The sequence below is a fragment of the Oncorhynchus clarkii genome, chromosome 9 (genome assembly GCF_045791955.1).
Source record: "Oncorhynchus clarkii lewisi isolate Uvic-CL-2024 chromosome 9, UVic_Ocla_1.0, whole genome shotgun sequence".
NCBI classification, from domain to species: Eukaryota; Metazoa; Chordata; class Actinopteri; order Salmoniformes; family Salmonidae; genus Oncorhynchus; species Oncorhynchus clarkii.
In genome coordinates this window covers 78749119-78769961 of record NC_092155.1, presented here as the reverse complement: position 1 = coordinate 78769961, position 20843 = coordinate 78749119, and the positions used below count along the sequence as shown (strand labels likewise).

At 43.2% G+C, this 20843-nt stretch overlaps 1 protein-coding gene across 6 annotated transcripts; it reads left to right on the top strand.

Moving 5' to 3' along the window:
* The first annotated feature begins 12192 nt into the window (after nucleotides 1-12192).
* LOC139417438 (uncharacterized) lies at nucleotides 12193-18182 on the top strand. 6 transcript variants are annotated; one of them, XR_011635184.1, is made up of 6 exons: nucleotides 12199-12445; nucleotides 13352-13583; nucleotides 14175-14318; nucleotides 14461-14727; nucleotides 17630-17944; nucleotides 18115-18182. XR_011635184.1 is itself a non-coding variant. In XM_071166721.1 (5 exons), the coding sequence occupies exons 2-5, from the start codon at nucleotides 13397-13399 to the stop codon at nucleotides 17884-17886; spliced, it is 852 nt and encodes a 283-aa protein (XP_071022822.1). In that variant the 5' UTR covers nucleotides 12193-12445; nucleotides 13352-13396; the 3' UTR covers nucleotides 17887-18114. The 6 variants fall into 6 exon arrangements, 4 of the variants coding, with proteins under 4 accessions (XP_071022822.1, XP_071022821.1, XP_071022823.1 ...); XR_011635185.1 differs by having other exon boundaries at nucleotides 12254-12445; nucleotides 14178-14318; XM_071166721.1 differs by lacking the exon at nucleotides 18115-18182 and having other exon boundaries at nucleotides 12193-12445; nucleotides 14178-14318; nucleotides 17630-18114.
* Nucleotides 18183-20843: the final 2661 nt, after the last annotated feature.

The following is a 20843-nucleotide window of genomic DNA, read 5'->3' as shown; positions in this document are numbered from 1 at the left end:
ATAAGACTAATGCCCTGATAAGACTAATTAGCCTACCCCATGAACAAACATTGCTACCCTTTCCCTTCTACGCAATCCCTTTGAGGGTCGGTGAGAACGTCAGAAAATGCGGTCTCTGTTGAATAGTATATATATATTGGGGGAGGGGTCACGCTCATGAATGGAATCGGACCTATACCATTTATTTGATTATTAGTATCTGGTATGATAATCGATTTGACATTTGAGTCATTTAGCAGACGCTGTTATCCAGAGCCATTTACAGTTTGTGCATTCGTCGTAAGATAGCTAGGCGAGACAACCCCATATCGCAGTCATAGTCCTTACATTTTTTCCTCAACGTAGCTATCAGAAAAGCCAGCAAAACTGACGAGGAACAAACTGTTTTTAGATCTTGAAAAAGAGGCCTATTCTAAAACAAATATGGATGAACCAATATCTGGAAGTAGGCCATCACACCCAACTATTAAAACGAATAGGATACCCATTCAAATGTCTCATTGGCAGGTTTTAATTTGTCACATAATTCCTAAACTCCATTCCAATACTTGGTTAAGAAGAAAAATATGTAATGTTGACTTCGGCAATAAAATACCATAAAACACATTAACACCGTCAGTAACATGATGTCAGACAACACTTGAAAACGCTCTTCGACAGTTTGTGGGAAAATGGGAAACATACACATGTAGCTCCTCATGTTGCTTTGTCCACAACCATGAATCCCTGTGTACAGTCGAAGTCTTCGGAAGTTTACATACACCTTCGCCAAATACATTTACTCACTTTTTCACAATTCCTGACATTTAATCAGAGTAAAGATTCCCTGTCTTAGGTCAGTTAGGATCACCACTTTATTTTAAGAATGTGAAATGTCAGAAAAATATTAGAGAGAATGATTTATTTCAGCTTTTATTTCTTTCAGCACATTCCCAGTGGGTCAGAAGTTTACATACACTCAATTAGTATTGGGTAGCATTGCCTTTAAATTGTTTAACTTGGGTGAAACATTTCAGTTAGCCTTCCACAAGCTTCCCACAATAAGTTGGGTGAATTTTGGCCCATTCCTCCTGACAGAGCTGGTGTAACTGAGTCAGGTTTGTAGGCCTCCTTGCTCGCACATGTTTTTTCAGTTCTGCCCACAAATCGTCTGTAGGATTGAGGTCAGGGCTTTGTGATGGCCACTCCAATACCTTGACTTTGTTGTCCTTAAGCCATTTTTTCCACAACTTTGGAAGTATGCTTGGGGTCATTGTCCAATTGGAAGACCCATTTGCGAACAAGTTTAACTTCCTGACTGATGTCTTGAGATGTTGCTTCAATATATCCACATAAGTTCTCTACCTCATGATGCCATCTATTTTGTGAAGCGCACCAGTCCCTCCTGCAGCAAAGCACTCACAGTTGGGATGGGGTTCTTCGGCTTGCAAGCCTCCCCCTTTTTCTTCCAAACATAATGATGGTCATTATGGCCAAACAGTTATATTTTTGTTTCATCAGACCAGAGGACACTTCTCCCAAAAGTACAATCTTTGTCCCCATGTGCAGTTGCAAACCGTAGTCTGGCTTTTTTATGGCAGTTTTGGAGCAGTGTCTTCTTCCTTGCTGAGTGGCCTTTCAGGTTATGTCGATATAGGACTCGTTTTACTGTGGATATAGATACTTATATACCTGTTTCCTCCAGCATCTTCACAAGGTCCTTTGCTGTTGTTCTGGGATTGATTTGCACTTTTCGCACCAAAGTACATTAATCTCTAGGAGACAGAAAGCGTCTCCTTCCTGATCGGTATGACTGCTGTGTGGTCCCAAGGTGTTCATACTTGCATACTATTGTTTGTACAGATGAACATGGTACCTTCAGGCATTTGGAAATTGTTCCCAAGGATGAACCAGACTTGTGGAGGTCTACAATCTATTTTCTGAGGTCTTGGCTGATTTCTTTTGATTTTCCCATGATGTCACGCAAAGAGGCACTGAGTTTGAAGGATAGGCCTTGAAATACATCCACAGCTACACCTCCAATTGACTCAAATGACGTCAATTAGCCTATCAAAAGCTTCTAAAGCCATGACATAATTTTCTGGAATTTTCCAAGCTGTTTAAAGGCACAGTCAACTTAGTGTATATAAACTTCTGACCCACTGGATATAAGTGAAATAATCCGTCTGTAAACAATTGTTGAAAAAATTACTTGTGTCATGCATAAAGTAGATGTCCTAACCGACTTGCCAAAACTATAGTTTGTTAATTAACAAGACATTTGTGGAGTGGTTGAAAAACGAGTTTTAATGACTCCAACCTAAGTGTATGTAAACTTCTGACTTCAACCAAATGTTTCCCAAATGGCAACCTGTTCCCTTTATAGTGCACTACTTTTGACCAGGGTCAATAGGACTCTGGCACCCTATTCCCTTTATAGTGCACTACTTTTGACCAGGGCCTGTCGTGCTCTATGTAGGATGTCATTTGGGATGTAGCCCATGTGAAATGTATAGGTCTACCTACAGCTGGTGTTCCCACATAACTAGTTCTCAGAGAGAGAGAACAGATAACTAGTTCGCAGAGAGAGAGAACAGATAACTAGTTCTCAGAGAGAGAGAACAGATAACTAGTTCTCAGAGAGAGAGAACACAGAACTAGTTCTCAGAGAGAGATAACAGATAACTAGGTATCAGAGAACGAGAACAGATAACTAGTTCTCAGAGAGAGAGAACACAGAACTAGTTCTCAGAGAGAGAACACATAACTAGTTCTCAGAGAGAGAGAACAGATAACTAGTTCTCAGAGAGAGAACAGATAACTAGTTCTCAGAGAGAGAGAACACAGAACTAGTTCTCAGAGAAAGAGAACAGATAACTAGTTCTCAGAGAGAGAGAACAGATAACTAGTTCGCAGAGAGAGAGAGAACAGATAACTAGTTCGCAGAGAGAGAGAGAACAGATAACTAGGTCTCAGAGAGAGAGAACACAGAACTAGGTCTCAGAGAGAGAACAGATAACTAGTTCTCAGAGAGAGAGAACAGATAACTAGTTCTTAGAGAGAGAACAGATAACTAGGTCTCAGAGAGAGAGAACAGATAACTAGGTCTCAGAGAGAGAGAACAGATAACTAGTTCTCAGAGAGAGAGAACAGATAACTAGTTCTCAGAGAGAGAGAACAGATAACTAGTTCTCAGAGAGAGAACAGATAACTAGTTCTCAGAGAGAGAGAACAGATAACTAGTTCTCATAGAGAGAGAACAGATAACTAGTTCGCAGAAAGAGAGAGAACAGATAACTAGGTCTCAGAGAGAGAGAACAGATAACAAGGTCTCAGAGAGAGAGAACAGATAACAAGGTCTCAGAGAGAGAGGCCACATAACAAGGTCTCATACAGAGACCAGAACATCAAGTATAGAACCTGACAAAACAAGTAGCAAAATGTTTTGCAATGAAAATGAGTTTCTAATGGACAAATTCAGGTAGGTCTTTCCCCATTTTGCACCGTTTTCCCCCTGTTTGTTTGCATTTGTTTCCTTATAAATACACCCCCAGGTGAAGTATCTGACATGATGAGGATACCGTTGAACATCCAACGTCTGGGTGAGGTTTCCACCATCTTGTTTTGTGTCCTGTCATGTGCAGGCCTAGTCTTTGTGCTGCAGGGTGAAGTTTCCCCTACAGTACAGATCTAGGATCAGCTATCCCTCTCCCAAACCTAAAAATTAACCATTAGTGGGGGAAATCCTTCACCCCTACACCCAGTCTTTCTACTCGGTTGTAGTGAACAGTATTTGGATAGGTGTCTGGGGGGGGGGGGGGGGGGGGGGTGTTATTCAGATAAAACAGAGCACAACGCAACACTGTAATGCAGTACCGCTGTCCTCATACAGGTGGCGCCACTCCTACAACAATCATTGATGCAGTTTTTTTAATTTTTAACTAGGCTAGCTATTTAACTGTCCAAATCCTTATAAACATGTACAAATACAACTAAAATACTCTAATGTAGACCTGGGATGTCTTTCTGTCTGTCTGTCTATCTGTCTGTCTGTCTGTCTGTCTGTCTGTCTGTCTGTCCTTGTAGGTGGAGAGGTCCAGGTGGGCCCAGCTCCACCAGAGGGGGAAAAAATGGGATTAGCCCCTTCAGTTGAATCTTCAGTTTTAGTTTTATGTCCTTTTATAAAAATAGCAAAAAGTTCAAATGATTGAGTGACAAGCTGGAGCAAAATCTGCATCTCCTCTGTGCTGGGTCAGCACAATGGGTATGACTCTAAAAGCTTGTATTTGGGGAGTTTCTTCCATTCTTCTCTGCAGATCCTCTCGCGTTCTGTCAGGTTGGATAAGGAGCATCGCTGCACAGGTATTTTCAGATCTCCAGAGATGTTCGATAGGGTTTAAGTCCAGGCTCTGGCTGGGACACTGAAGGACATTCAGAGACTTGTGCTGAAGCTACTCCTGCGTTGTCTTCAAATCAAAATCAAATCAAATGTATTTATATAGCCCTTCGTTCATCAGCTGATATCTCAAAGTGCTGTACAGAAACCCAGCCTAAAACCCCAAACAGCAAGCAATGCAGGTGTTGAAGCACGTTGGCTAGGAAAAACTCCCTAGAAAGGCCAAAACCTAGGAAGAAACCTAGAGAGGAACCAGGCTATGAGGGGTGGCCAGTCCTCTTCTGGCTGTGCCGGGTGGAGATTATAACAGAACATGGCCAAGATGTTCAAATGTTCATAAATGACCAGCATAGTCAAATAATAGGTCTGATAATGTGCTTGTCCTGTTGGAAGGTGAACCTTCGCCCCCAGTCTGAGGTCCTGAGTGCTCTGGAGCATTATTGATCAAGGATCTCTCTGTACTTTGCGCCGTTCATCTTTTCCTCGATCCTGACTAGTCTCCCAATCTCTGCTGCTGGTTTCCTCCAGACGTGACGCTTGGCATTCAGGCCAAAGAGATTCATCAGACCAGAGAATCTTTTTCGTCTGAGTCTTTTAGGTGCCTTTTGGCAAACTCCAAGCAGGCTGTTATGTACCTTTTACTGAGGAGTGGCTTCCGTCTGGCCACTCTACCATGAAAGCCTGATTGATGGAGTGCTGCAGAGATGGTTGTCCTTCTAGAAGGTTCTCCCGTCTCCACAGAGGAACTCTGGAGCTCTGTCAGAGTGACCATCGGGTTTTTGATCATCTGCCTGACCAAGGCCCTTCTCCCCTGATTGCTCAGTTTTGCCGGGCACCCAGCTCTAGGAAGAGTCTTGGTGGTTCCAAACTTCTTCCATTTAAGACTGATGAAGGTCACTGTATTCTTGGGGTCCTTCCCCAGATCTGTGCCTCAACACAGCATGAACTGACATGTTGTCCCCCAAATTAAAGGATCAGAGAATGAATCTAGTACTGAAAACATAGACTACAGCTAGCTAGCACTACAGTGTATAAAATGTGGTGAGTAGATGACTCAAAGAGAGCGAAAGACAATACTTGAACCGGTTTGAACAAATACATTTCTTCCAAAATGAAAGAGACGCAAGAGAAAAATATAGAGAGATTGTCATTTTTTCCCACTTTTAGTTTCACTTACTTAGCTAGCCAATACAGCTAGCTAGTTTAGCCTACTGAAACACCCTGCTCAAACAGAGGGATGCTATGTTAGCTAGCTGGCTATGACAGAGGGATGCTATGTTAGCTAGTTGGCTATAACAGAGGGATGCTATGTTAGCTAGCTGGCTATAACAGAGGGATGCTATGTTAGCTAGCTGGCTATGACAGAGGGATGCTATGTTAGCTAGTTGGCTATAACAGAGGGATGCTATGTTAGCTAGCTGGCTATAACAGAGGGATGCTATGTTAGCTAGTTGGCTATAACAGAGGGATGCTATGTTAGCTAGTTGGCTATAACAGAGGGATGCTATGTTAGCTAGCTGGCTATAACAGAGGGATGCTATGTTAGCTAGTTGGCTGTAACAGAGGGATGCTATGTTTGCTAGTTGGCTATAACATAGGGATGCTATGTTAGCTAGTTGGCTATAACAGAGGGATGCTATGTTAGCTAGCTGGCTATAACAGAGGGATGCTATGTTAGCTAGCTGGCTATGACTATCCAACACAACACTGGAACTCTTCCAAGTCATGGTAATCTTTTAATATTACTTACATATTGTTACCGGGGCCCGCTGATGAAACTGCTTCCTGTTAACCTTTATTTAACTAGGAAAGTAATTTAAGAAAAAAAATCTTATTTACAATGACTTCCTACCCCGGCCAAGCCCGGACAACGCTGGGCCAATTGTGCACCACCTTATGGGACTCCCAATCACGACCGGTTGTGATACAGCCTGGGATCGAATCAGGGTGTCTGTAGTGACGCCTGTAGCACTGAGATGCAGTGCCTTAGACCTTTGCACCACTCGGGAGCCCAAACTGCATGATTGTAGCGGGTTTACTAACACGTTAGTTCCAGTAGCTATGTTGACTAGGACGTTACTAATATGGTGACAACGATGTAGGCTGTGTGTAGCGGTTTGGCTTGGATTTTTTTCTTCTCCTGGTCACATACAGTGTTGTCATCAGTCACCCAATATGCTGTAATAGAAATAAGGCCATGAGCACAGTTCTCTTACTGACCTGGCATAGGATCTCTCTATGTGTCTTAGAGCCACCTTGGGGTTGATGGTGGTGTGTTGTTTGCGGCTGCTATGAAAGTGAACTGTTTACGGGGATAAACATACCTGAATTAGCCCAATAGAAACTGCAGGACAGACAGAATATATACACCCTCTGCCTCATTCACATAGAAGAGAGAAACAAAACAACTAAAACAATTCATTCAAGTAATAAGTAATACACAGGTTTGGCACTGAATGATTGGGCTTTTGAGGCTGTGTGTGTGTGTGTCACTTTCTTTCTCTCCCTCTCTCACCTCTTTGTCCTGTTGCACCACCTGTTGTTTGGACTTGGCGGTGATCCCCTCCAGCTCGTGGAAGTGTTTCATTCATGTCCGTGAGTCTCAGGTGGGCTGACTGCTCCTCGGCTATACAGGGAGACTGATGCCAATGCTGTATCCTCTGGAGCACGAATCCAACATCATCATTAAGTTTGCAGACGACACAACGGTGGTAGGCCTGATCACCGACAACGATGAGACAGCCTACAGGGAGGAGGTCAGAGACATGGCAGTGTGGTGCCAGGACAACAACCTCTCCCTCAACGATGAGACAGCCTACAGGGAGGAGGTCAGAGACATGGCCGTGTGTTGCCAGGACAACAACCTTTCCCTCAACGTGATCAAGACAAAAGGAAATTATCGTGGACTTCAGGAAAAAGGAGGGCCGAGCACGCCCCCGTTCTCATCGACAGGGCTGCAGTTGAGCAGGTTCAAGTTCCTTGGTGTCCACATCAACAACAAACTAACATGGTCCAAACACACCAAGACAGTCGTGAAGAGGGCATGACAATTCCCCCTCAGGAGACACCCTCTATATTCTAACAGATTCACTACATGGAATAACAAATCAAAAGGAGGTTTGTTCTGAAGTGTCTTTCCCATATCTGAGAGATAGAAGAAAGACCAGGAAATGTTTGTTATGGTTTTGACATGTATTTAACCCCATATTTTTGGCATTAAATAGTCTCCATATAAACTTCCATTCATTTTCTCAACTGGTACCCGGGGGTCCTTCGGACCAGTCTTCTGAGGCCTGAGGCCCTAGAACAAAACAACTGACATGTACATATTAGTGTGTAGGCCAAGCCGTTCGGGACGCTACAGACAATTTAGTGAGAAGTCTGATTTTCGAGATGTCTCCTGGTCTGACAAACACCGCTCCAGCTCTGTCACCTTGCACCCTAGATGAGGAGGTGCTACAGAGGCAGATGTAGTGGATTGAGACTCATCGAATGCAAACAAACAGACATCTGTAGCTTAAACTGACATATATTTCTGGGGGATTTTTGTATTATTATGTTAATTAGATTTCCGCAGGGGGTGAGGAAATCGACTCTAGGAGGTTAAGCTGAATGGGTTCAGGAATAGCGGAGGCAGTGCTTCTGTCTTTGTGTTGACTTGGCTGTATCTCAGTGGTTCTAAATCACTAGTTGTTTAGTAAACTGTTGAAAACATGAACTTGCTTGACCGTGTTGCAGGTGATATAACTCTTTGTTTAAATGCAGTAATTGCTTTGTGGACTTCACCGGACGGATGTTGCTCTCTGGTTTTGTGATGAAACAAACAAATGTGTTGTTGTTTTTACCCATGCACCACCACTGCTCTCTGGATTCCTGTCAATCCCCCCAAAAACCTGTTTCATTCAGCCTTTTCCTTTTTGGAGTCTCATGCCTGCCTGTCAATCCCCCCCAAAAACCTGATTCATTCAGCCTTTTCCTTTCTGGAGTCTCATGCCTGCCTGTCAATCCCCCCAAAAACCTGATTCATTAAGCCTTTTCCTTTCTGGAGTCTGCCTGTCAATCCAAACGAAGAGCACTTCCAGTTTGAAATCCAGAACGTCCCTAGGGAGCAACATAAGCTTTTGTTAAGACCGGTACAGACAAAGACATGAGTATTTTTCTGCAGTGGTTGAAAATGTTGAGCGAAAAACATAAAATTATTTAAAGTTATGAGACTTATATTTTGGTAACTCCTCTTCAGGAATCTTCTTACCTATTTGAATGAAATTGTCTCTCCCCATGTTTGGGAGCCTGGAGACTCTCCCCATGTTGGGGAGCCTGGAAACTCTCCCCATGTTTGGGAGCCTGGAGACTCTCCCCATGTTGGGGAGCCTGGAAACTCTCCCCATGTTGGGGAGCATGGAAACTCTCCCCATGTTGGGGAGCATGGAAACTCTCCCCATGCTGGGGAGCCTGGAAACTCTCCCCATGTTGGGGAGCCTGGAAACTCTCCCCATGTTTGGGAGCCTGGAAACTCTCCCCATGTTGGGGAGCCTGGAAACTCTCCCCATGTTGGGGAGCCTGGAAACTCTCCCCATGTTGGGGAGCCTGGAAACTCTCCCCATGTTGGGGAGCCTGGAAACTCTCCCCATGTTGGGGAGTCTGGAAAATCTCCCCATGTTGGGGAGCCTGGAAACTCTCCCCATGTTGGGGAGCCTGGAAACTCTCCCCATGTTGGGGAGCCTGGAAACTCTCCCCATGTTGGGGAGCCTGGAAACTCTCCCTATGTTGGGGAGCCTGGAAACTCTCCCCATGTTGGGGAGCCTGGAAACTCTCCCCATGTTGGGGAGCCTGGAAACTCTCCCCATGTTGGGGAGCCTGGAAACTCTCCCCATGTTGGGGAGCCTGGAAACTCTCCCCATGTTGGATGACTTCTTTTGGGGAAGTCCAAAAAAGGACATCGGCAAAATGAAGTCGATCTGAAATAGATTGTTTAACTATGATATCGATCATTCTAAATAATACATATGGTAATAAATGAAACCTTTGGGCCAACTGGGACGTTTGGTTCCATCCGATAGTCCAGGTGTCAAATGGTAGCTGGAACTGACAGTGTTTGAAATTCTTCAAAGCATCCTTCTATTAAAATGCCATAAAGATCACTGAGCTAAAAACATCTACAAAAAATGACATGAGAATGATAGTATGTTTGTAAATCACTTTGATGTTGAGTGATTGATTGATATAGCAATTTTCAGGATGCTCAATACGCTTACATAGTAAGGGAGAGAGTAATCTCATGGATTACAGGATGTTGCCTGTAATCCATGGCTTCTGGTTGGGGTATGTACGTACCTTCTGGTTGGGATACTACGTACGTCGTCGATGCGCTTATTGATGAAGCCAATGACTGAGGTGGTATACTCCTCAATGCCATCGGAGGAATCCCAGAACATATTACAGTCTGTGCTAGCGAAACAGTCCTGTAATTTAGCATCGGCTTCTTAAGACCACTTCTGTATTGAGCGAGTCACTAGTTCTTCCTGTTTTACTTTTTGCTTGTAAGCCGAAATCAGGAGGATAGAGTTATGGTCAGATTTACCAAATGGAGGGAGAGGGAGAGCTTTGTACACATTTCTGTGTGTGAAGTAAAGGTGACCTAGAGTTTTTTTTCCACATTTAGTTGCACAGGTGACATGCTGGTAGAAATGAGATATAACAGATTTAAAATCAAGACCACTATAAGCGTCGCTTCTGGATAAGCATTTTCTTGTTTGCTTATGTCCTTATTCGGCTCAGTTGAGTGCCGTCTTAGTGACAGCATCGGTTTGTGGTGGTAAATAGACAGCTAGGAAATATATGGATGAAAACTCTCTTGGTAAATCGTGTGGTCTACAGCTTATCATGAGGTATTCTACCTCAGGCGAGCAGAACCTCGACACTTCCTTAATATTAGAGATGGTGCACCAGCTGTTGTTAACAAACCGCCACCCCTGATCTAACCGGACTCTCCTATTCTGTCCCGCCGATAGAAAAACCAGCTAGATGTATTAACCATTTCCTTGTTCAACCATGTTCACCCATGACTCTGAGAAGTGTATTACAGTTCTCAATGCTCCAGTGATACACTTGTAGACAAAAAAACGTGCTATCTAGAACCTTAAAGGGTTATTTGGGTGTCCCCATAGGAGAACACTTTCAAGAACCCCTTTTTTTTGTTCCAGGTAGAACCCTTTTGGGTTCCATGTAGAACCCTTTCCACAGGGCGTTCTACCTGGAACCAAAAAGGGTTCTACCTGGAATCTAAAAGGGGTTCTTCAAAGTGTTCTCCTATGGGGACACCCAAAGAATCCTTTTTTTATAAGAGTGTAGGATATTCTCGAATGGAGCTCGTCCAGTTTATTCTCCAGTGATTGCACATTCACCAATAGAACAGAGGGTAGAGGCGATTTATTAATTCGCCGCCATAGTCTCATCAGGATCCTCGCGCCGGCCTTTATAGTGCCCTTTTTTCTTTCTACGGGTGTGGAGGATTTGGGCCTGGTCCAGGATAATCAATATGTCTTTCGCGTCCAAATCGAGGTTAGTGATAGCTGGCCAAATACCTTGTCTGCTGTTGAATACCTTGTCTGTCTTGGAAACAACTTCCGGCAGCATCTGGTCTCCCATCCAGGACCAACCCTGCTTAGCTTCAGAAGCAAGGTAGCAGTGGGATGCAGGGTGGTATGCTGCTGGCGATGCAGGGTGGTATGCTGCTGGCCAAATACCTTGTTTATCATTGAATACCTTGTCTGTCTTGTCAACAACGTCCGGCTGATATACTGCACGGGCAGTGAGATGTCAGGACTCTGGCTTCTGGTACATGCACTGTTTCAGATGCTCAAAGGCTGCTTCGCACTCTGGGACCAATTTCACCTTCTGTGGGCTTGACTTCCTGGTCAGCCCTGTGAGACCAGCAGCTCGGTCTGAGAAGTTGGGAATGAACCGCTGGTACCACCCCACCAAGCTCAAATCAAATAGCTAAATGACCATGATATGACCATCTTAAAACAATTCTAACAATTCTAACCCCCTCCCGACCATTTTGTCTACTGTGTTATTGACTTGTTAATTGTTTACTCCATGTGTAACTCTGTTGTTGTCTGTTCACACTGCTATGCTTTATCTTGGCCAGGTCGCAGTTGCAAATGAGAACTTGTTCTCAACTAGCCTACCTGGTTAAATAAAGGTGAAATAAATAAATAAATAAAATGGCTTATACTTTTAGGTGTTAAGGGTTAAAACACATACCATTTAAAATGTCTGCCTGTCTGTCTGACTATGGCTGGTCAGTCCGTCTCCTGCCCCTTGCTCTGTCTGGAGTGAAGGAGACGTCACTACGATCACCACTTCCATTTCTCCTATTCTAAAACGGAACAGCTGATACCAGTGTAATGACAGATAGTCTCCACTAGCTGGCAGGATTGCATAAAAAACGTAACACCTGAGCAGCACTGATGCGTTTTGGGGAATACGTGTTAAAAAACGAGTATAAAACAGACATGTAGCTGAATGAGATTTGTCTTATTTAATGAGATATTCAGTAGCCTATCTAAACTAGAAAAGGAGTAATAACAGTCAAAACTGCCCGCATTGTGACACACAGATATATATAGTCATGATAAGAAGAAGTATGTTTTATATTAAAAGTTCTGGTCAAAGTTTTTTGGGAAACATAGGTTAGGCATAATCAAATGCCAAGTGTGTCAAATATTCAACAGCTGACTAGATAGACGCATCCCTAGTTAGCTCTAATGATTTGAACACATTGACTGTTATTCAAGTAACCCGAGTTTCTTACTGTGGGAAAGGAAGCGGAGGTGGTCTATCTTGATGACGCTCGACCCCATCCCGGTCTCGCACTCAAACTGCTGCCCGGTTCATCCGCTAACGCGCATCTGTCAGCGCAGTCACTGCTCGCTTTTAAGACCAACACATGAGACGAGTCTATTACCGACAGAATGTGGCGGGATGTCAAGTTTTTCCGATAGTTTACAAACTCATGTTTTCTGCATTGTTTCACCCGTGGTCTAAGACTGGCATCAAGTTCAGGTAAGCATACTAATAGGTTAAAATTAGCGTTTTTTGTTTGGGATAGTTTCTTACTGTGTGGGCGTTGATTTATTTGGAATATTCATTTTTTTTCATAGCAGTTTACCAATTGGCCTTAATTCATAAAGCTATGAATTAATGATATAACAAAATGATACCCCTAGAATACTTCATTTGCGCATTTCCATGAACTATGACATCTGTTAATAACTGGTTAGTAAAAGTTCAGTTTAAAATAAGTAAAGTAACATTTTAGTAGCCAATTCAAGAAAGACTTGTAAGGCAATGAATAATAATATGGCTAATAGACTAAAGTTAGTCTGAATGTTGATTTGGTGTCAATGAACCAATGTTGTCCGGTAATCATAAAGATTACGCACGACACGTCAAGACGTGGAGAAGACAACACAAGTCAAAGATAGGCTGAGTGAATATTTAAAAAAATAAATAAATAGGGAAGACATTGCATATTGAAAAATGGAAAATGTGGAAATCATTGTACCCTAAATATGTCCATTGACCTAGTTTTAAATGTTCCCTACTGTACTCTGAGTCCACTCAGTTAACCATCCATACAAGGGTGTTTTGCTCATGGAACAAGTCCTTTAAACTTCTGTGTAAATGAACATCTCTGAGATCAATTTCACATCTGAAATTGTTTCTCTATCTGTTTTAATTCATTTCATAATATTTAATTTAGGCCGTGATTTAATCCGATCGCGTTTTGGCGGCTATGCACCTTTTAAAGGCAATGTTGTTGCATTTGCAGAGACCGCTTTTACGTTTAAACATGGCATAGGTCAGGTCAAACGGAAAATTACCTTTAAATGTCAACAGCAATATATAACTTGGATCTACCACTGATGAGATTGAATCCCAACCTTTAACCTCCTGTGTTATGTTCAGGGTTGGTAATAGGTGTCTGGAGAGGAGCCTGGCTGTCTGGACAACATGGAGCTGCTGCAGCAGGGGAGGACAGGAGAGACAGTCATCAGTCAGGACAGGGTCAAGGGACAGGAGGTGGCCAAGTGTCCCCTGGACCTGCCAGAGTACCAGACCACACAGCCACAACCACAGCCACTACCCAATGTTTTTACCCAACAGCCACTGTCTAATGGGACAGCCGGGGAACACAAAGGTGAGGTTATAGTGGATACAGGTGGGGTTATAGTGGATACAGGTGGGGTTATAGTGGATACAGGGGAGGTTATTGTGAACACAGGTGAGGTTACAGTGGCTACAGTGGAGGTTATAGTGGATACAGGTGGGGCTATAGTGGATACAGGTTGGGTTATAGTGGACACAGGTGGGGTTAAAATGGATACAGGTATGGTTATAGTGGATACAGGTGGGGTTATAGTGGATACTGGGGAGGTTATAGTGGATACAGGTGGGGTTATTGTGGATACAGGTGAGGTTATAGTGGACACAGGTGAGGTTATAGTGGATACAGGTGAGGTTATAGTGGATACAGGTGAGGTTATAGTGGATACAGGTGAGGTTATAGTGGATACAGGGGAGGTTATAGTGAATAAAGGGGAGGTTATAGTGGATACAGGTGAGGTTAAAGTGATTACAGGTTGGGTTATAGTGGGGAAAGGTGAGGTTATAGTGGATACAGGTTAGGTTATAGTAGACAAATATGTATACCATGTATATGTATACCTGTACTGGTTCAGCAGAGCTCCCAGGGCCCTCTGTAAGTGTTATTGTCTGGATCCTGGTTCAGCAGAGCTCCCAGGGCCCTCTGTAAGGTCTGCCAGAGCTGATGGTGAAGATAGTGATGATTCTATGACAGATCTCAACACAACTGACGACGTGTCACATCTCCTACCAAACAGTATACCATCAAACCCCTACCATCTACCGAGAGGTAATGCTACTGATAATGATGGAAACACTTCAAAACATTACTTCAACAGCTTCTGCTTTTATTAACTTTATGATAAATGTTCAGCGCTGTATAAAGTAAACATTGATTGATTGATTGATTGATTGACTGCTTACTCACACAGTAGAGCTTCCCAGCGGGGTCCCTGTGTCGTCCAGTCCGAAAACTTCCCCCAAGACCCTGATCAACGGAGCCTCCCCCTCCCCCGTCTGTACCCCTCCATCTGCCTCTCTTAACCAGAGAGGATGGAACCCACCTCAGTCCCCTCAGTCCCCAGCCTGTGACAGACACCATGGGCACCCTATTAAAAAACAACACCTGCCGTCCACCACAAGGAGCCAGAACTCATTGAAAGCTGACGCCACTCAGATAAAGGAAATAGCTGGAGATGGTGAGAATAAAAACGAATTATTCTACGTTTCATAGACAGTCAATATATATAGTGGGGTTATAGTGGATACAGGTGAGGTTATAGTGGATACAGGTGGGGTTATAGTGGATACAGGTGGGGTTATAGTGGATACAGGTGGGGTTATAGTGGATACAGGTGGGGTTATAGTGGATACAGGTGAGGTTATAGTGGACACAGGTGAGGTTATAGTGGATACAGGTGAGGTTATAGTGGATACAGGTGGGGTTATAGTGGATACAGGTGGGGTTATAGTGGATACAGGTGGGGCTATAGTGCATACAGGTGGGGTTATAGTGGATACAGGTGAGGTTATTGTGGATACAGGTGGGGTTATAGTGGATACAGGTGGGGTTATAGTGGATACAGGTGGGGCTATAGTGGATACAGGTGGGGTTATAGTGGGTACAGGTGAGGTTATAGTGGATACAGGGGAGGTTATAGTGGATACAGGTGGGGTTATAGTGGATACAGGTGGGGTTATAGTGGATACAGGTGGGGTTATAGTGGATACAGGTGGGGCTATAGTGGACACAGGTGGGGTTATAGTGGGTACAGGTGAGGTTATAGTGTATACAGGGGAGGTTATAGTGGATACAGGTGGGGTTATAGTGGATACAGGTGAGGTTATAGTGGACACAGGTGAGGTTATAGTGGATACAGGTGGGTTATAGTGGATACAGGTGAGGTTATAGTGGACACAGGTAGGGCTATAGTGGATACAGGTGAGGTTATAGTGGATACAGGTGGGGTTATAGTGGATACAGGTGGGGTTATAGTGGATACAGGTGGGGCTATAGTGCATACAGGTGGGGTTATAGTGGTTACAGGTGAGGTTATTGTGGATACAGATGGGGTTATAGTGGATACAGGTGGGGTTATAGTGGATACAGGTGAGGTTATAGTGGATACAGGTGGGGCTATAGTGGATACAGGTGAGGTTATAGTGGATACAGGTGTGGTTATAGTGGATACAGGTGGGGCTATAGTGCATACAGGTGGGGCTATAGTGGATACAGGTGGGGTTATAGTGGATACAGGTGGGGTTATAGTGGATACAGGTGGGGCTATAGTGCATACAGGTGAGGTATGTTGTAACTTCGTTACACGTATGCTTATACAAAAGCGGACAGAAAAGATGGGTAAGGACAGTGTAAAAAATGAACAGTAGAATAAATAATAAATAATAAATAATAAAAATTGTTGACTTGAGTTCTAAGAACGTTTTTGTGAGGTGTTCGGGTCCCTTCTACACTGCTCGGGTAACCATAACTATGCCAGAAAAGGAGGCACCTCATTGGTCTTAGCTGGCAGAATCATTGATTTGAACCAATGAAATAGGTTCCTGTCTGGGGGCAATGTGAACAGATCACCAGAGCACACGTTGAGACATGTCCCCGTCCCCCCCGTCCCCGTCCCCGTCACTACGATCTAGTCTTTATCTTAAAGCCACCTTGAAGCCACGTTCCCCTCTGACAGCTTTATCAGTTCTGCTGTATGGCCCCTTCACCATCAGGCGGTCACCGATAAACAGTTGGGATACGTTGACCTGGTGGCGTTACACAAGTCACCAAACGGCTAAAAAGAAAACGCTCAGTTTTTTTGTTATTCAATGATAAAAAAATGAGGCTTTGTTATTGTTAAACTGGCTAAATACATTAAATGTAATTGATTGACACATTAATTGATTGATATGCCACTAATGACTTGTATGTTTGTCAACATGTAATATAATGTTAATCTGTCACTCCTCACCCTTCATGGCCTTAAATATACCGTATTTAATATATAATATTATCAGGTGTTAACCCTGGGTGGGTCCTGGCCTTAAATATACCGTATTTAATATATAACATTATCAGGTGTTAACCCTGGGTGGGTCCTGGCCTTAAATATACTGTATTTAATATATAACATTATCAGGTGTTAACCCTGGGTCCTGGCCTTAAATATACTGTATTTAATATATAACATTATCAGGTGTTAACCCTGGGTCCGGGCCTTAAATATACTGTATTTAATATATAACATTATCAGGTGTTAACCCTGGGTCCTGGCCTTAAATATACCGTATTTAATATATAACATTATCAGGTGTTAACCCTGGGTGGGTCCTGGCCTTAAATATACTGTATTTAATATATAACATTATCAGGTGTTAACCCTGGGTCCTGGCCTTAAATATACTGTATTTAATATATAACATTATCAGGTGTTAACCCTGGGTCCTTGCCTTAAATATACCGTATTTAATATATAACATTATCAGGTGTTAACCCTGGGTGGGTCCTGACCTTAAATATTCCATATTTAATATATAACATTATCAGGTGTTAACCCTGGGTGGGTCATGGCCTTAAATATACTGTATTTAATATATAACATTATCAGGTGTTAACCCTGGGTCCTGGCCTTAAATATACCGTATTTAATATATAACATTATCAGGTGTTAACCCTGGGTCCTGACCTTAAATATACCGTATTTAATATATAACATTATCAGGTGTTAACCCTGGGTCCTGGCCTTAAATATACCGTATTTAATATATAACATTATCAGGTGTTAACCCTGGGTGGGTCCTGGCCTTAAATATACTGTATTTAATATATAACATTATCAGGTGTTAACCCTGGGTCCTGGCCTTAAATATACTGTATTTAATATATAACATTATCAGGTGTTAACCCTGGGTCCTGGCCTCTGTGTGGTCTTTTCTTGTATTTAACCAGGAAAAGACCGTTGAGGTGAGTAACCTCTTTTAGGATGGGGACCCGTCATGAGGTCAGCAGGAAGTAGTGAGCATGTACACAAAACACAAGAACACAATATGTTCTCTATATTCTAATTAAATATATGTTATCCCCCCCCCCCCCCCCTCCAGACTGCTGTGTACACTGTGTCCTGGCCTGTCTGTTCTGTGAGGTGCTGTCCCTGTGCTCAGTGCTGGCCCAGTGTCTGGCGTGCGGAGAGGGCTGTGAGGTGCTGTGTTGCTGTGGGGAGGGGGCTGCCGGCGGGTTGGCCTGTGGGGAGGACGCCTGCTCTGCCCTGTTGGATTGTGGGATACTAGAGGACTGCTGCGAGTCTTCCGACTGTCTGGAGATCTGTCTGGAGTGTTGTTCTATCTGCTTCCCTGTGTAGCAGAAGAAGAAGAAGAAGAAGAGGAAGAGGAACATTGAAACATTTGACAGAAAGACAGGTGGAGTGTTGCTCTATCTGCTTCCCTGTGTAGCAGAAGAAGAAGAAGAAGAAGAAGAAGAAGAAGAAGAAGAAGAAGAAGAAGAAGAAGAAGAAGAAGAAGAATGGAGGAAGAGGAAGAAGAAGAACGGAGGAAGAAGAGGAACATTGAAACATTTGACAGAAAGACAGGTGGAGTGTTGCTCTATCTGCTTCCCTGTGTAGAAGAAGAAGAAGAAGAAGAAGAAGAGGAAGAGGAACATTGAAACATTTGACAGAAAGACAGGTGGAGTGTTGCTCTATCTGCTTCCCTGTGTAGCAGAAGAAGAAGAAGAAGAAGAAGAAGAAGAAGAAGAAGAAGAATGGAGGAAGAGGAAGAAGAAGAACGGAGGAAGAAGAAGAAGAGGAAGAGGAACATTGAAACATTTGACAGAAAGACAGGTGGAGTGTTGCTCTATCTGCTTCCCTGTGTAGAAGAAGAAGAGGAAGAAGAAGAAGAAGAAGAAGAAGAAGAAGAAGAAGAAGAAGAAGAAGAAGAATGGAGGAAGAGGAAGAAGAAGAACGGAGGAAGAAGAAGAACATTGAAACATCTGACAGAAAGACAGGTGAAGTGGCTCTGTGTTCGGCCTCCTAAACGGACTGAGCTGTAATAGACGGGACAAATGACCACAACCACCATGTTGAACGCTTTTCATTACCCCCCCACGTCAGATGTCTCTGTTCTACACCAACATTGATTAAACTTTGGCTTTTGGGTTTATTTAATATCAGTGTTTATTTTGCAAAGCCATTAAGCCACAGCACAGGTTGAGGATGAGGTGTTGTACTGAGCAGTCTGACCAGTCAGGTTGAGGATGAGATGTTGTACTGAGCAGTCTGACCAGTCAGGTTGAGGATGAGATGTTGTACTGAGCAGTCTGACCAGTCAGGTTGAGGATGAGATGTTGTACTGAGCAGTCTGACCAGTCAGGTTGAGGATGAGATGTTGTACTGAGCAGTCTGACCAGTCAGGTTGAGGATGAGATGTTGTACTGAGCAGTCTGACCAGTCAGGTTGAGGATGAGATGTTGTACTGAGCAGTCTGACCAGTCAGGATGAGATGTTGTACCCTGCAGTCTGACCAGTCAGGTTGAGGATGAGATGTTGTACTGAGCAGTCTGACCAGTCAGGTTGAAGATGAGATGTTGTACTGAGCAGTCTGACCAGGTTGAGGATGAGATGTTGTACTGAGCAGTTTGTACTGAGCAGTCTGACCAGTCAGGATGAGATGTTGTACTGAGCAGTCTGACCAGTCAGGTTGAGGATGAGATGTTGTACTGAGCAGTCTGACCAGTCAGGTGAGATGAGAGCAGTGACCAGTCAGGTGTGAGATGTTGTACTGAGCAGTCTGTCAGGATGAGGATGAGATGTTGTACTGAGCAGTCTGACCAGTCAGGTTGAGAATGAGATGTTGTACTGAGCAGTCTGACCAGTCAGGTTGAGGATGAGATGTTGTACTGAGCAGTCTGACCAGTCAGGTTGAGGATGAGATGTTGAGCAGTCTGACCAGTCAGGTTGAGGATGAGATGTTGTACTGAGCAGTCTGACCAGTCAGGATGAGCAGTCTGACCAGTTGTACTGAGCAGTCTGACCAGTCAGGATGAGAGATGAGATGTTGTAGCAGTGTTTGTACTGAGCAGTCTGACCAGTCAGGTTGAGAATGAGATGTTGTACTGAGCAGTCTGACCAGTCAGGTTGAGGATGAGATGTTGTACTGAGCAGTCTGACCAGTCAGGTTGAGAATGAGATGTTGTACTGAGCAGTCTGACCAGTCAGGATGAGGATGAGATGTTGTACTGAGCAGTCTGACCAGTCAGGATGAGGTTGAGATGTTGTACTGAGCAGTCTGACCAGTCAGGATGAGGATGAGATGTTGTACTGAGCAGTCTGACCAGTCAGGATGAGGATGAGATGTTGTACTGAGCAGTCTGACCAGTCAGGATGAGAATGAGATGTTGTACTGAGCAGTCTGACCAGTCAGGATGAGGTTGAGATGTTGTACTGAGCAGTCTGACCAGTCAGGATGAGAATGAGATGTTGTACTGAGCAGTCTGACCAGTCAGGATGAGAATGAGATGTTGTACTGAGCAGTCTGACCAGTCAGGATGAGGATGAGATGTTGTACTGAGCAGTCTGACCAAAAATTGAAAAAATCTATCGTAAAATTTTATTAATTCTCAAAAATTTACGTTTTTTTTAATAGCAAGCTAGGACTAAGGGAAGAACACTATAAAAGCTGAAGAAGGATTGACAAGTCGACGTCGAGGAAGTAATGGGATGACTGTAGATCATGACAGTTAACAGTACAGTGATACAGATGGAGCAGCTTCGTTAGAGCCAGTTGGCTACAGCAGGAAAAGAATCCTGCAGCAACAGGAAATGGGAATTATTGTTCTGGATTATAATTAATGGATTTTTTTTTGTAGGGGTTGATACAGTATTCATAAGGGAAAATCGAGTCTGTAATTTCATAGTGGAAATTACAATCTTTAGAAGCTTTTTTTTTTATTATCTCAAATACGGCATCTGTATTTTTTTTTCTTTTTTTACAATATGAGATTTAACATTGGTTTATAAGATATGCTGTTACAATATGAGATTTAACATTGGTTTATAAGATATGCTGTTACAATATGAGATTTAACATTGGTTTATAAGATATGCTGTTACAATATGAGATTTAACATTGGTTTATAAGATATGCTGTTACAATATGAGATTTGACATTGGTTCATAAGATATGCTGTTACAATATGAGATTTAACATTGGTTTATAAGATATGCTGTTACAATATGAGATTTAACATTGGTTTATAAGATATGCTGTTACAATATGAGATTTAACATTGGTTTATAAGATATGCTGTTACAATATGAGATTT

Bases quoted from the DNA above. Each gene is read 5' to 3' on its own strand.
- LOC139417438 (XM_071166720.1), top strand. From the start codon at position 13,397: ATGGAGCTGCTGCAGCAGGGGAGGACAGGAGAGACAGTCATCAGTCAG. The intron at 14,319-14,460 runs GTAATGCTACTG...TTACTCACACAG, and splicing joins CCCCTACCATCTACCGAGAG to TAGAGCTTCCCAGCGGGGTC. The intron at 14,728-17,629 runs GTGAGAATAAAA...CCCCCCCTCCAG, and splicing joins AAAGGAAATAGCTGGAGATG to ACTGCTGTGTACACTGTGTC.